We start from the raw sequence: 15,728 nt of genomic DNA, 5'->3' as shown, positions 1-15,728 counted from the left end.
CAGATCATCCCTTAGGAACCAGAGTTTTGTTTGCATACAACCTAGGTAAGGGTTCCCAATTGTTTCTTGCTTACTACAGTATCTGGTTTATGCTGGTTGAGTGGCTCAAGTGGTAAAGTGCCTGCCAAGCAAGTGTGAGGCCCTGACTTCAAACCCCAGAACTGCAAAAAAACAAAAGAAACAAGAAAAATCTGAACTGTTGACCTTGTTACTGCAGTAGGTTCCCCTACCTAACTGAGGAAGTACAAGAGAAACCCAGGCCAACAGATGAGTAAACCACAGCACAGAAATTTAAATACAAAAAACTAAGCCCAAACCACTCAACAACTCAACCACTAAATCCAAGGGCAATGAACTGCATGAAATAACAGATAGGTAAGTCAGAAGTCTACTGTAAAAAAGGATTCAAATAAACAGATAAATGAAGTTAGCAAATGAATTTAAGACCTAGACAAGAAAGTCGGCAACATGGGTGAGAAATTCAGCAAGGTAATGCAAATTAAAAAGAAGGAAAAAAAAAGGGGGGGTGGGGGAAAGAAAACCAAAAACATAAGTAGAAATGTTAGAAATGAAGCCCTCCATAAATCAAATAAAAAACAGTATGAGCAGTAATATTACCAGACAAGAACAAGCAGAAGAAAGAATATCAGAGACGGAGGACTTTATCACCAAGGGGGAAAAAAAAATCATAGCAGAAAATATCCCAAATCTAGATAATAATATAGACAAAGTCCCTCATGACCAGAAAACAACAACTTCACATCATATAATTAAAATGCCAAGACTGAAGAAGAAAGCATACAGAAAGAAAGCTGCAAAGGAAAAATGGCAGCCTGCATACAAACATAAATATGTAACAATCACCTCAAAGCTGTCAGCACAAACCCTAAAAGCTGGGAAATCATGAAGTAGTATGTCGTGCTCTGAGAGAGAATTACGGCAAACTAAAAATATTATATCCAGCAATGCTATCCTTCAATTTTGATGGAGAAACAAAAACCTTCCAGGAGAAAGGATAAGCTAAAGAAGTTCATGTACACAAACCTACACTGCAGAAGACAATTAGTGAGTGTTTCACACAGTCTCCACAAACACAAGAAACCAGGAAAGAATAAAATTCAAAAGGGATATTGGTGAACCCATGAGAGCCGGGAACATATAAAGCATGTTCAACTCAGTAACACAAAATACAAACAGAAAAGGGAACCCATAAATCAATCCAAAACATACCGGGTCAACTGCTTTTTGATAATGGCACCCACAAGAGTCGATGAACCAGCTACCCAGAAGCCAGACCTCAAGAAGATCGCACCTCAGCCTTGTGCCTTACCCACCAATAAACCAGGCATGGTGGCAAACCCCTATAATCCCGACTATGTGGGAAGGTATAGGTAGGAGCATCGTGGTCTGACGCCAGCCCTAGGCAAAAACAGGAAACCCTACTTGAAAAAACTAACACAAGTAATAATGGCTGGGAAGTTGGCTCTTAGTAGTAGCACCTGCCCAGCACGTGCAAGCCCTTAGTTCAAACCCCTCAAAAAAGAACCAATGAAGAATGTACAGTTCCAATAAATGTTCTTGGAAAAACCGGATTTCCACATGCCAAACCAATGAAAACAGACCCTACCCCAAACACAACAAAGAAAACAGAGTGGTTCAGGAGGCAGAGCGCTTGCTCCGCAAGCCTGAGTCTCTTGAGTTCAACCCCCCTAACTGCAAAAGACAAAACAAAGCAAAACTAACCAGAAACACCTAAAAGTAACAGTAACAGCCGAAAACCAAAAACACTACTAGAAGCAAACACAGGGGAAAATTTCCTTGACGCTGGCCTTGGCAATGTCTCTTGGGTATCATACCAAAAGTTCAGGCTGTAAAGCAAAAATAAACTTACTGCAACTACACCAGAACAAGTATCTGCACAGCAAAGGAAACAATCACCAATCAAAGGATGAGACAAGTGATGTGTACCCTCAGGACTACAGAAAATAAATCTGCTGTGCATTTGGGATTCATGATGACCAGATTTTTAGTTGATCTTGCTAAAAAAGAAACCAGCAACCGTGTGCTGATGCAACTACGTGCAATACTGGATGTTAGTATTATGCATCACAAAACCATCCACAATGTACCTCATATCATCCTTCAGACTGTATACCTTAACGACACACAATAAAGTTTATTGTCTTAAAGGCATCCAATTAAATACAGTAAGAATCTACACGTAGTTACTGCCTTGAAAACTATAAAATGCACATATAATATTGCACATATAATTATCAGAATCAATGCATAATCAATTACCAGTTGGATCTCAGCAGGAATAATCATCAGCATACTGGGTTCAAAGATCAGACCCTAGTGAAGCTGGTACAGAGGTACAGAGGGTTAAGGAAAACAGGAAGGGATGGTGAGGGACTCAAGAGAACAGCAATACTGAGGAGCTCTCAACAACACCTAGGAAATACTTCTGAATCTGTGAGAACTGCATCTGTCCAGGAGGGACTATGTGCAAGGTTGAGTTCAAGGAGAGAGAAAATAGGCCTTGTTCCTCTTTCCCATTACCTTCTGATCTGCTAATGCTTCCCACTGGCACATCTTAACTGCTCAGGGAGCCTGGATGATAAATTTAGAGATCAGACACACTCGGGCACAGTGAAAGCAGAGAAGGGATTAGGGCAGGAGGAAACAGCAAGGGAGAGCAACCAGAATACAACCTCAGAAGAAGACAGGAAACAAATGCTTAAACTACTCCTTACAGGTCACAGGAGCCTCACAATGTGGCCTGGGATTTGAATCTAGGACTTCTACCTCCAAGTACAGGTCCCAGCTGGACTCGACTCCTGTCTAGGAAAGAACATTCTACTGTTCTCTGTCAAACATATCCCTCTATTGGACTTTTATTCTGCAAACTAATTCTGCTTTGTTTTAACTATAAATGATTTTGTCTTTCTTTCAGGGGATTTTTGTTATTGTCGTTGTTGAGGTTGTCTGCAGGGGTAAGAGACTGAACTCAGGGCCTTGCACATAACACGCAAGCTCTCTACCATTAAGCTATAAACCCTAGGCCCAGTACCTGAAGTTTGGGGGTGGAGGCAGTACTGGAAATTGAAGTCAGAACCTCGCCCTTGCTAGGCAGGAGCTCTACCACTTGAGTCCTACCCCCAGCCCTTCAGGCTTTAGTTGTTTTTCACAGGGGGGTCTCAGGCTTTTGCCTGAGCCGGCCTGGACTGCAATCCTCCTACCTGTGGGGTAACAGGTGGATACCACCACGCCTGGTTTATCTGTCGAGGTGAGGCTCTTGCTAGCAACTTTGCCCAGGCAGGCCTCAAATCAGGTTCCGGCCAATCTCCAACTCCTGAACAGCGGGGATTACAGGCAAGAACCAACACGGCCAGCCCCTCAGCTCCCTAAAATTTTAAGGTAAAACTCACGTAATATAAAAATTACCCATTTTAAAGTGTGCGATTTAGTGGCATTTAGTATATTCACAATGATGCACAGTCATCTCCACTCTGCAATTCTTAAATATCTCCATCACCCAGTAAAAACCCCTACCCATTAAAATTTTGTTTTCTCCAACCCCGGAAGTCAGGAAACCACTGACCTGCTCTCTAGCTCTATGACCCACCATATTATGCAGCCTCTGCACAGATTGCAGTTTCAGACTGATGGTGTTTTTCCTTTCCTTCTTCTCTTTTGCAGGTACTGGGGACTTAAGTCAAGGCAAGTGCTCTATCACTTAAGCCACACACACACCGCCTCCCCCGCCCCCACCCCAGCCCTTTTTGCTTTTAGTTTTTCAGACAGCGTTTTGCACCTTTTCCTGGCACCAACCTCAGGCAAAGCCTCTGCTCTCCAGCAAAGCTGGGAGGAGAGGCCTGTGCACCACAGTAACAGAGCTTTTTAAATCATGCATTTCACTCTTTGTTTCGTTTCGTTTTCCTGGTATTGTTCAATAGTCTGACCCTGTGTTCCTCATCCCAGCCTACTAAGAGTGTATGCAAGGGAGAAAATAACTTACATTTGAGGGACTGAAAAGACTGGAGAGACTGACTGACTCATCAGAAAGATTCTGTGGGAAAGAGATACTGAAAATATCTTTCTTACACACCATGTTAAGTCACCAGTCTATATTTTACTTTAAGTGGATTGATTTCACAGTGGGAAGGAACTACTAGGCTGAATGTTAGATATTAATTGCTAGGAGACAGAAGTCATCTTATGATGTCATAGCTGCTCAGCTTGGGAACCATTATGATGGATTAGGTGAGTCTGTGCAGATCTACTGGCGCAGCATTTGTGAAGCTGCAGTGTTCAAAACCATGCAGATAAGCGTAGCTAAGGAAAAATTTACTTGAGATGGCACAGGTATCTTTAGAACCTCCAGATGGTTCTCCCAAGGATGAGTCCACTGGTTCAGAGACCCCCGTCACATCTTCATTGTGTGGTCACACATCCACTGAGGACTCAGAATTAAGGTCTATTATTGAGGAAAAGGCTTTTCGGGCTCTGTCTCAGGGTTCCCTGATAAAAAGACCACATCTCACTTTTTGAGTCTCTGAACCAGATGATGACAATGACTTTCTTTCCCTGACTTTTCCCAAAAAACTTTGGAAAACAGTAAACAGTGACAAATTTAAGTCTATTTGGTGGGATGAAGATGGCACTTCTATAGTGATTAACGAGGAACTCTTTAAGAAAGAAATTTTGGAAAGAAAGGCTCCTTTCAGAATATTTGAAACTGACATTATGAAAAGTTTTGTTCGACAGCTTAATCTTTATGGATTTAGTAAAATGCGGAAAAATTTTCAAAGATCTGCTTCTCTAGCCGACTTCCTGGCAGAAGAAAAAGAAGTCTCTACCTTAAACAAGGTATTCATTTACATTTCCTCACTTACTAATTATGTACTAATTATGTGATTTTATTTTGTACATCAATTCATGATATTAATGTTAAAATCAACTTTTTCAAATTAATCTGCAAACTAAGGACACACTGAACATTAAACATTTAGGGTTTTAAGAAATTTTGCTAGCAAATTCGAACTCTGGATAAAGGGATTTATTAACGGTTGTACTGACTGTACTACAAATATACAGCATGTATATTCACTTGAAGAACGATCATATTTGAATGCCTGTTTCCCAGTAAGTATATACTAAGAGTTTCAAGTAGGTTAATGAGATTCACTGCATGGGCTGAAACTAAAATCTGTGATTTCATACAGTAGGCTTGTTATTGTCTCTTGGTTATAAAATGTCACTAAGTAACATTCTCCTTTGGTTTCAGTTACAGTTCTATCGTAACCCAAATTTTAAACAAGGCTGTCCCCAGTTTTTAGTAAGAATGAAACGAAGAGTTGGGATTAAAAATACTTCTCCAGTAACTGCTCCATTAGTTCCAGATCCCCACAAGAAGCACCTAAGAGCAAGGGGAAATGCGGATAACCATAATTCTGGTTTAGCTGACGAAGCTAGTAGAGAAAGTTTATTTTCAACCTCTACAAATTTAAGTGTGCCTCTGATAAAGAAGCCTTCTTCCAGTCACAGAATTGCTAACACAACCAACCTAAGGACAAGTGATTTTTCTCCTCCATCAATTTCAGCTAAACCATCAGAACAAAGTGTCACAGATCAGCATCCAATTTTCAATCAGTTGACCTCTTTTCATAGGCACTCACTGGGCAGCTATATACTCAGGCAAGTGCCCACATTGTGAATTTGAATTTCGTTACAACTTCTTCTTCTAAATACTACATCCTACCTAACTTAGAGAACATGTTTTCTGGACTAATGATGGTGCCTTCTACTTTCCCAATTAGATATCCTGACCTATCAACCAGTGAGGTTTCCGAGTCTAACCAGCTAACAGCAGGCAACCCACAGTACCCAGTGCCCACAATAACTGATACATCTGCTGCCTCACATTCAAAGTCAACTGATAAATATGAAGATCAAACATCTTCGTTACAGCAACAGCTTCCTAACAACAGTCTAGCAAGCGAGTAGCAGATTTTGCAGGATGAATTTCGGCTGACACATACGTAAAATGTGCCTGTAATTCTCTTATGTGAACAATAAAACTATATGTCCACCATTGTGGCTTCTCTTTCCTTATTTTTCAGAAAATTCAAGAGTAAGATGGTGTTTTATTTCAATGCAGACCACTGTACTATTCATCCTTTAACATATGATCTTCTTAGTCATTTGACAGGAAATGGGTCACACACCCGTCTAACTAAGTAGAGCTATTTTTTAAAATAAAGAAATAATGAGAGCAAAGAAAACTGCAGCGAGGAAAATTAGAGATATAAACTAGTCCGACAAGGGACTAAGGAGGGTATAAATCAGGAAGAGAATTTTACAACTGGTAGTAACAAGGGCCAGTTTCTTTGGAATGAGGCATTCCAGCTGGTTTGTGCCTTTCAGTTCCTTTCACCAGAGATGACCTTTCATGTTTTCTAATGCACTCTTTTATCATATTGGTACCCTGCTCCATCCCAGGACAAAGTTAATTCCTTGTGCCTGCACTTAACACTGTTTAGGTTCTGAGCCAAGATCCTCACATGGCTAACAAATTCTGTCAAGATCTGGCATCTCTGTACTTTGCAGCTTGTCTATCTGTTCCACCACTGCTCGTCTGGAGCTACATTCAGGCAAACTCCTTCTAGCACACCCATTCCCATCTTGTGACTTTTGTCTGTTTCCTCCCTGGGGTTAAACGCCCTCTCTCCTTTGCCCACTGTATTAGTTAGGACGTTGTGTCAGGACAACCACAGTACCTAAGAGAACAGCACTGAGAAGGAAGGGTTCATTTTGGCTCACACTTTCAGGGGATTCAGTCCATCACTGTGGCGCTGCTGTTTCTGGACCTGTGGTGAGGCACAGCATCATGGGAGCAGGGGCATGTGGCAGAGGCTTCTTCACCTAAAAGTGGACAAGAAGCAAGAGGGTGAGAAAGAGGAACCCAGGACAAGATACAGCCGCCAAGGACGTGAGCCCAGTGACCTTCTTCCTCCATCTAGACCCACCCTCCCTAAGTTTCTACCATCACCGAAAAGAGCGTCACCAGTGTACAACATAGAGGCCTGTTGAGAATGTTTCATATTCAAACGCTAACACCTACTTAAGTACTACTTTACCCTTCTCAAGACAGATACCACTTCTTCTAGGAGGTGTTTTTGGTCTACCGTGTTGGTTTCCTTGTCTGTCTTGGACACCCAGTACTGACCTAGGACAGGGCCTTCCACATTCACAAATCCCTTTTCAACGTTTACTGAATACTGACCTAAACCCCCTAAAATCTGCTCGCACTCCCCAAAATGACACACATCTCATGGCACTCAATTATTATTTTTTAATCTGTGCTCTTCCCCATGATCTTTCTTAAAACGCTAGGTCACAGTAGTGTTCAATAGAGGTGGAATGATTTTTAACTTACTGCAACTAACATAACACCTGTTTACCACTTTAAGCAACAACTACCAGGGTCTCTTTACTAGTTGTCAGTTGATTTGCAAATGATGTACACAGTAAAACTTCCAGCAGTACCACCAGAGTCTTTATACCAGCTCACTGATATGTACTGATTATTCCTGTGCTTCTTCCAAAATAAAATGTCTTTTCCATTTTCTGATGTGGCTGGCAAACCCTTTCCCTGAGAGAACCTGCTCTCTACTTACCAGTCCTTTACCTAGAGCACAGCTATAAAGCTTTGTGGATACCACCTGTACAACTTTTAAGCAGCAGCACTGAAGGCCCGGTGGAGTGGCTCAAGCAGTAACGAGCGCCTACCTAGCAAGCTTGAGGCCCCAAATTCAAACCCCAGTGCTGCCAAAAAGGAAAAAAATATATATATTTGCTGACAAAAGCAGCATCTATAGCAAAGACTGTACAACACTTCCAGTGTTATGAACCAAATCCCTAACAAGATTCATTCACTCAGTCATCTGGGATGGCTGGGGTTGGAACAGGGTATGCTTTTGGACTCCCAAAACACCTATTGCTACCATCCTTCCAAAATACATGTGTTCAAACTATACCCATGTAAGGAAAGAGTTGGAATCAGTGATCTACAGAAGGAATCCTCCTGTAGATGTCCTGACATCTCATGACACAAGACATTTTCTGCCAACATGACACTAATGTATTATCTCTAGCTCTCAGAACCTTATTTAACTTGGCTCAATAAACATTATTAAATGTGGTCATAAATGAGTGTTTCAAAGTTGAAGCTTAGTCATGAAAAACAGGTGTTATGCTATGACAGAGCAACCATTCAGGACATGTGAGGTCCTGGCTTCAATATAAGAGAATGGAAAAGAAAAAGAAAAAGGGGAATGGAACAGATTAGGTTGAACAAATAGTGAACAGTGTGACAAGAAAAAAATGATGCAAGTGTCAAATTAGATTAAGAATGTGGGATAAAATACTGTAAGTTTATGAGTAAAGTAAATGAAAAAGAATAGATAAAGTTGGCCAACTCGACTGGGCTGAGAGACGTCTACGAGATTAGTAAAACACACTTCTGAGTGTGCCTGTGGGGAGTTTCCAGAGATGGGGCAGTAAAGGGGTGGGTGGGGGAGGTGGGGGGTGGAGAGTGAACACTCCCTGAATGTACCCAGCACCAGCCAACAGGTTTCTGAGAACATGCCTTTGAAGTGTGCATCCTGTCCCAGCCCCCTTCCCCTCTGGTACTCTCTCTCTGCTTCCTAGCCACAGGAGGCACGAAGCTTGGCTCTGCCCTGATCTCCCCCCACCCTCCATACTTTCAGCCTCACCTCAGACATGCAACAATGGGGCCAGGTGACCATGGGCCAAAATCTCTGAAGCCATGAGCCAAAATAAATCTTTCCTCCTGTAAATTGTTTCTGTCAGGTACTTTGTCATAGGAGAGTCTCAATAACACACTGGGCTTGGTGGTGTCCCAACCTGGTCTGCACAGCAAGATGTTCTCTAAAAAAACATGTAATATACATAAATGGCTTATACATGTTGTTATCTATGTATCTGTGGTATACACAGTACACATATTTATATATAAATACGTGTGTGTGTGTGTGTGTGTGTGTGTGTAGTATGTGTATGTATATACCTATGCCTATATGTGTCTCATAAGACTCTGAAAGGTCGAGTGAACAAGTAAACCAATGAGGGAACTTAAGACCCAACTCACAACGAAGTAGGTGAGTGAATTCCCTGGGTTTTCTTTTTTGCCTCATGGAGCACAGGTGTGGTCCTTAAAAAGCTGATAGTCCCAAAATGGAGCTGGATTGGATGGCGTACACCTGTAATCCAAGCACTGGAGAAGGAAGAAGCAGGAGGTTCAGGAGTCTGAAGTCAGCCTGGGATCACACTATGAGTTGGAGGCCAGCCTGTGATATGCAGGGAAAACCCTATCTCAAAAAAAAAAAAAAAAAAACCAAAAAGGCTGGAAGAGGTGCCTCATCCCTGTAATCCCAGCTACTGTAGAGGCACAGATTGAAGGATGCCAGTGCGAAGTCAGAGTGGGCAAAGTTAGCAAGACCCTATCTCAAAAAACAAAGTAAAAGCAAAAGGGCTGGGGCACAGTTCAAGTGGTAGAGGGCTTGCCTACCAAGTCCTGGGTTTGATCCCCAGTACTGTGAAAATAAATAAATGACATGTATGTCAGGAAGGAAAAACAAAACTGTATCTACTTGCAGATAACATAATTGCCTACTTACAAAATCTCAAACAGTCTCAAGAAACTCAACAAATGAGTCAGCTCAACAAGGTCACAGGATCAACAGACAAATACACAAAACAGTTATACTTCCACAAACAATGTAAAAACTGCAATTAAAAATAAAAATATAATACCACTGAGTGATTTTTGGCCAAGATTCAAAAGCAACACCAATGGCGGAAAGACGGTCTTCTGACAAATGGAGAGCCACCGGCAAAAAAGAAAAAGGAACCTCAATGTAAACCTCACACCTTAGAAAACAATCAAGTCAAATGAAACACGAAACCGGTGTGACGGAGTACACCCGAAATCCCAGGGAGACAAAGGCAGAAGGATCAAGAGTTTGAGGTGTGTCCAGGCGAAACTGGCAGAGACCCTTTCTCAAAAACAAAACACAAACAAAAGAGCTGGAGGTGTGACTCAAGTAGCAGAACATTCACCTGGCATGCGGGATGCCTTACATTCAATCCCCAGTACTGGGGAGGGGCCAAAGGAATACTTCTTTAAGCCAGAACATGAGTTTCAACACAAAAAATGAAGATAATGATATAAAAGTGAAAATGATGAAATATTCTTATATTTACTTACCTTTAAAGCAATCACTGCCAATTAACATTATACAAATGAAGCAAGAAACACTAGTTTCTATCTTATTTTTTTCCTTATGCAGTAAGGCGAATAAAAGGTGTTAACATTGAAGACACCTATTACATAAACGACAGACTTTGTCACATGAATACACACACCTAAGCCTCAACAGAAATCGCTTCTGGAACATACCTATTTCTCTTATTAATCGCTACAAATCTAGTAATATGCATACACTGTCTGGTGGCTGTTCTCATAAATCTCAGACATGAACTATTTGCTGAACTCCTGTAATCTTCTGACTTGATTCTGACATTAAATTACACATAAATATGTTTATATGACAAAAACATCAGGAGAATTCTAAAGACATGGAAGTTCTGTCATCACCTTTGCTTTACGCCACAGATAGACTGGGAAGGTAGTTCCAACACTGCTGCATAATTGCACATTAAACCGATTAGAAGGCTACTTAAGCTACACAGCTCACTTTATCAAAGTGCAGGAAATTTTGAACCCTGTTGTTTGTTCTACTGAGACTTTCATCCTCATTCTCTCTTGCGCTCTGTGTGTGTGTGTGTGCATATGTGTTTGTGACAGAAAGAGAGAGAGAGAGAGAAAGAGAGAGAGAGAGCGTGAGTGCTAGAGCTGGGGGGACAGAGAGAGAGAGAGAGAGATACTGGGATTTGAACTCACGGCTTCCCACTTGCAAAGCAGGCTCTCTACCACTTGAGTAACACCTCTGGTCAATTTTGCTGTTTTATTTTGGAGATGGGCTCTGGAGAACTGTTTGCCAAGGCTGGCCTCAAACCTCAATTCTCCCAATCTCAGCTTCCCAAGTAGGTAGGATTACAGCCGTGAGCCACTGACACCCAGCCAGAGTATTTCATGGTCAAGGATTCCTGGTGAAGTTTAAGAAAGGTACAACAGACTGTTGAAAAAAAAAAAAAAAAAAAACTTGTCTTTCCATGTAAGTTAATTGTCTAACACTATTCTACACTGTCTTTGCCATACAATCATTCCAAAGTTAACTATAAAATTTGGCATTAAAAATTCCAAGTCTGTTTTGCTTTGTTTCTGGAGACAGGGTTTCACTATGTAGCCTAGGGTGACCTCCAACTTTTGATCCTTCTGCCTCAGCCTCCCCTAAGTGCTGGTATTCCAGGCATGTGCCACCACACCCACCCCAAGTCTCCCTTATGAATGGACATACTTGGCATTAAGTAGAGGACAAATGTCACATGTGGCTACTCATCACACCTCATGATGCACACATGTGTACATCATATGCAATCTCTGTACAAATTGCAATAGCATGCATGAGTCCTACTATCCTACCTAAATAGCAATCCAATCCTAAATATCAATCCTCCACTGCTATTTGGACAGAGTCATGTTACATAAGTCCAGGCATTCCGACCCTTCATGTGTGAATTCAAACTATGGAAGTGTTGTGAGAAACACACTGTCTTAAGGGCTCTTGCTGCTTCACAGGGATGGTGAGAGGGACACCAGACTCTACATCTGTTTTGTGGCTTTGGCATCACTCCAGGTATGTGAGCATTCAGATTACTTCTCAAGTCTCCAACAATGTTGTACAAGTTACCCAACTTCATTTTCTTTTAAAAACGTTGCTCCAGTTGTGACTAACGTGCATATACCTACGTGATCATGACTCTAAGGACACAAGGAACAATATAAACCCAGTAAGCTCCTACGTGCCCACTGCCAGTCATAAGACACCCTCAGTCCCTCCCTCCATGTATGACTCCATGAGACAAGTTTTTTGTTTTCAGTGGGGCATGAGATTTACTCGGGGCAAATGCACACAACTTCAAGTGTACCTAGTGATAATTTTTTTAAACATACTCTCTGACTGAGCCACATCCCCAAAGTCTTTACCCCAAGCGTTACTCAACCCTACCCCAAGACAAGTGCTCTGTATTCTGCCGCTGGCCATCAAGACAAGTTTGCATGTTCTGTGGTACCCCTTAGTAATGCGGACTTCTCTGGGGGTTAGCTTCCTTGCTCTAAAACACTTCAGGGATTCATTCATGTGGCTCGGTATTTAGTAGCACTTTCATCTTTTTTGCTGTCACTTCCTTTCTGCTGCCTCTTCTGATTTTCCTGTGTATCGTGAGAGCTACCTGACAGCATTCAGAACATAGCCACGTGTATAATTATGTTATCTGTGCACATAACCTCTTCATGAATACTCTTGTGCACTGGTTATCTGGTTTGTTCTTCTCCTGTAGATGTCAGGAGCTATTTATTGATGACCAATTTCTAGGAGTTTCAAGTATTTATGTGAACGTACAGCCCCTTAAAGCATGGCCTCAAGACCCTTTCCAGTGATAGATGAAGTCAAAAGTACTTCCATAATACCAAGATGCTATCTGCCCTTTTCCCCATGCTGGTATTTGCACCAACGCTACAAAAACACTTAAGTTGTGAGATTCCTGGCTTCATACAAAGCACGGGTGAAGACAGCAGCACCAAACTGTACTTACGGTCATCTGGAATCTTCACTACCGTACACCCTCTTAAATGGTAAGTAAGTCGTTAGATTAAAACCAAGTATTTCACTTAATGTTCCTGACACACAGGGAGAGCACCACGGAAAGACTGGAAGAACAATGCCACAAGCCAAGGCACCACCGGTGCTAAGAGAAAGGCTTACAACAGATCCTTCCCTACACATTCAGAGGGAAACCATGGACCTGCCAACTCTTCATTTTAGACTTCTGATCTTTAGAACTGTGAGATAACGAGCATATTTTTAACCTTTTAAGAAAAATTTTTGTAGTCTCTGTTTCTGACAACCTTGGCAAACTAACACAAACATGACTTTGAAGCACACTGCTGGCCAACTTCTCATTCTGCTGACCCCCAGCTCAGATGTCACCCCCCACTCAGCCTTCAAGACTACCTTATCCAAAGGGGATCCCTTTGCTCTCTACCCCTATGCTGCTTTTTGTTTTGGGTTTGTTTGGTTGGTTGGTTTGGGTCTGAACTCAGGCCTTGGGCTTGCTAGGCAGGCACTCTACCACTTGAGCCACTCCGCCACCCCAACCCAACACTGTTTGACTTCTGCATAGACTTGCCACTGACACAGCCTGGCTTGCTTTAGTTGAGCTTTAATTATTTGTTATCCACAGCAAAGCTTGTACCATGTGAAGCCAGTGTCTCCATCTTTTCTATCAGTGCTTGTCACTAGTAGTACTAAAATACATCTGTTGCAAGAACCAGACAGTCACATTTAATTTGGGCATGCATTACTCATGTGTGTGTTCAGAAGCTTCCAGACACTCCTGGACTACCTTATTTGCTTCCTGCATCTCTTCTTCCAAGCCTCCCCTTTCTTTTCTTTCTTACCCTTGGAGGGCCTTCAGAAAGTACCTGGATTTGCTGCATGCACACAGACATGGCTCTTGCTGTGCATGACTTGCATGGGTGACAACATGGCCTGTTTGTGCTCACCTGCTAGTGAGATACAGGGAGACTGAGAGGAAATGATAAGCAACTCCCGGAAACACTTCATGTTGTCTCTGAGTTGTGGAAAACAGGGAGAATGAGATGAAATGATAAGCAACTTCAGGCAACACTTCGGATAAACATTCCTGAGACAGAATCCTCAAACAGGAGTTGACTGTGGGAACAAGGAAAAAGATTCACACAGTTGTTGATCTATTTGCTGTCCAATTAAATATTTTTATTTATGTGTAATTTACTGATTAGAAACAGGGTTTAAAGGGGAACGATTGGTTCAAGGTGACAGCGGAATGGAGAATGACCCCAGATTCTCAGACCTGAGTGTCTCTCTCTCTCTCTCTCTCCCCACGCCCCGCCACCCCCCCCACACACACAGCCTAGAGGGAAAAGAGAGTGAGAGCTATACTGCCTTGAAAACTCAGCACACCCCATGTTTACAGTGGCACTCCCTATTCACAATACCCAAGCTGTGGAATCAACCTAGTTCCCCATCAACTGGTGAATGAATAAAGAAAACGTGGCACATAGACACAATGGAGTATTATTCAGACATAAGGAAGAGTGAAGGGACCAGACACAGTGGCTCACGCCTACTACTACTACTAGTAGCAATCCCAGCTACTTGGGAGAAAGAGATCAGGAGGAGCCTGGCTTAAGGCCAGCCTGGGCAAAGAGGTAGCAAGACCCCCACCTCAACACACACCTATACTCTCAGCTATGCAGGAGGTTGCAGGTAGGAGGATACTAGTCTGAGGATACTGGTTCCAGGCAAAAAGTTAAAAGAACTTACCTGAAAAAGAACTAAAGCAAAAATAAATTAAAAAGTCAGGGGAGACACTGGGATGTGCCTTAAGTTACAGATCTCCTGACTAGCAAGTTCAAGGCTCTGAACTTGAGTACTCCAGTGCTCCCTCTCTTTCTCTCTCTCTCTGTTTCTCCTTCCCTCTCTCCCTCTTTTTCGGTTTCCCTTCCTCTTTCCCACCCTCAGTCTGTCTCTCTCCATCTCTCCTTCCCTCCCTCTCCTCGCTCTTCCTCCCACATATCCCTCCCCCTCCTCTCCTCTCCTCTGCTTCCTCCCCCTGTCCTTCTCTCCCTCCTTCTCTGGCTCATCCTTCCTGCTCCTCTCTCCTTCACCCTCCATCTCACCTTCCCTCCCCCTTCCCCTCTTGTCTCTATTCTTCCCTCCCACCTTCTATCTCCCTCCCTCTCTACCTCTCCCTTTCCATCTCTCCTCTGGCCCCCTCATTTTCCCCCTCCCTCCTTCCTCCTCTCTCCATCACTCTCTCTCATCTTACTCCTTGTCTGTCCCTCTCCTTCCATCCCTCCCTCTCCCTGTCCCCTTTCCCACATCTGTCTCCTTCCTTCCATCCCTCCCTCTCCCTGTCCCCTTTCCCACATCTGACTCAATCCTTCCCTCTCCCCCTCCCTTTCCCCTCCCTCTTTCCCTTCCTCTCTCCCCCCCTTTCTCGCCATCTGTATCCATCCCTCCCTCCCAACTTCTCACCTTCTCCCTCTCTCTCAATTCCTCTCCTTTCCTCCCCCTCCCCACTCTGTATTTCCCCCCTCTTCTCTACCTCCCTCCCTCTCTGTTACAGAGGCACTGAGCAAAAGCAGTAGGAAACCCCCATGGTGGCCGACAAACTCCAGTATTGCTAATAAATAAACAAATAAATAAATGTAAAATTATATTGTTTGCAGGAGAAATGATGGAGCTAGAACTCATCACCTGAATTGAAATAAACCAGACTGCGAATGATAAATACCACGTATTTTCTCTCATAAGCCAGGCTTGTCCTGAAGTATATTTTGTTGCTGGGCAGCCTCCTCTGTCTGTCTTCCTTCTCTCCCTCCCTCTTCTCCCCTCTCTCCCTTGTCTCTCTCTGCCTCTTGTCTTCCCTGCTGGGATGAGTTCCTGTCTTAAACTGCTCTCACCAACACCGCC

At 42.8% G+C, this 15,728-nt stretch overlaps 1 protein-coding gene and 1 pseudogene across 20 annotated transcripts in view; one reads left to right on the top strand and one right to left on the bottom strand.

Moving 5' to 3' along the window:
- Nucleotides 1-15,728, bottom strand: part of LOC141419720 (uncharacterized) — a 79,031-nt gene that overhangs the window by 24,033 nt on the left and 39,270 nt on the right. For 4 of the 20 annotated variants that reach the window (XR_012444360.1, XR_012444359.1, XR_012444361.1 and 1 more), the window contains 2 exons: nucleotides 13,775-13,842; nucleotides 6,872-6,927 (listed from right to left, as the gene is read on the bottom strand). Coding sequence is in view for 5 of the 20 variants with exons in the window: in XM_074063196.1 (XP_073919297.1) it covers nucleotides 6,924-6,927; nucleotides 9,176-9,301; nucleotides 13,775-13,943 (299 nt within the window). In the remaining 15 variants the exon portion in view is untranslated. Of the gene's footprint in view, nucleotides 1-6,181; nucleotides 6,928-8,780; nucleotides 8,956-9,175; nucleotides 9,396-10,990; nucleotides 11,226-13,774; nucleotides 13,944-15,728 lie in introns of those variants that run through there. The other 16 variants (XR_012444353.1, XR_012444354.1, XR_012444352.1 and 13 more) reach the window with 11 other exon arrangements.
- On the top strand, nucleotides 3,938-6,009 carry LOC109675951 (heat shock transcription factor, Y-linked-like; annotated as a pseudogene).

Source organism: Castor canadensis, chromosome X, assembly GCF_047511655.1.
Source record: "Castor canadensis chromosome X, mCasCan1.hap1v2, whole genome shotgun sequence".
In the NCBI taxonomy this organism is placed as follows: Eukaryota; Metazoa; Chordata; class Mammalia; order Rodentia; family Castoridae; genus Castor; species Castor canadensis.
Note: the sequence above shows the minus strand (reverse complement) of the source record. Positions and strands in the feature narration are given on the sequence as shown.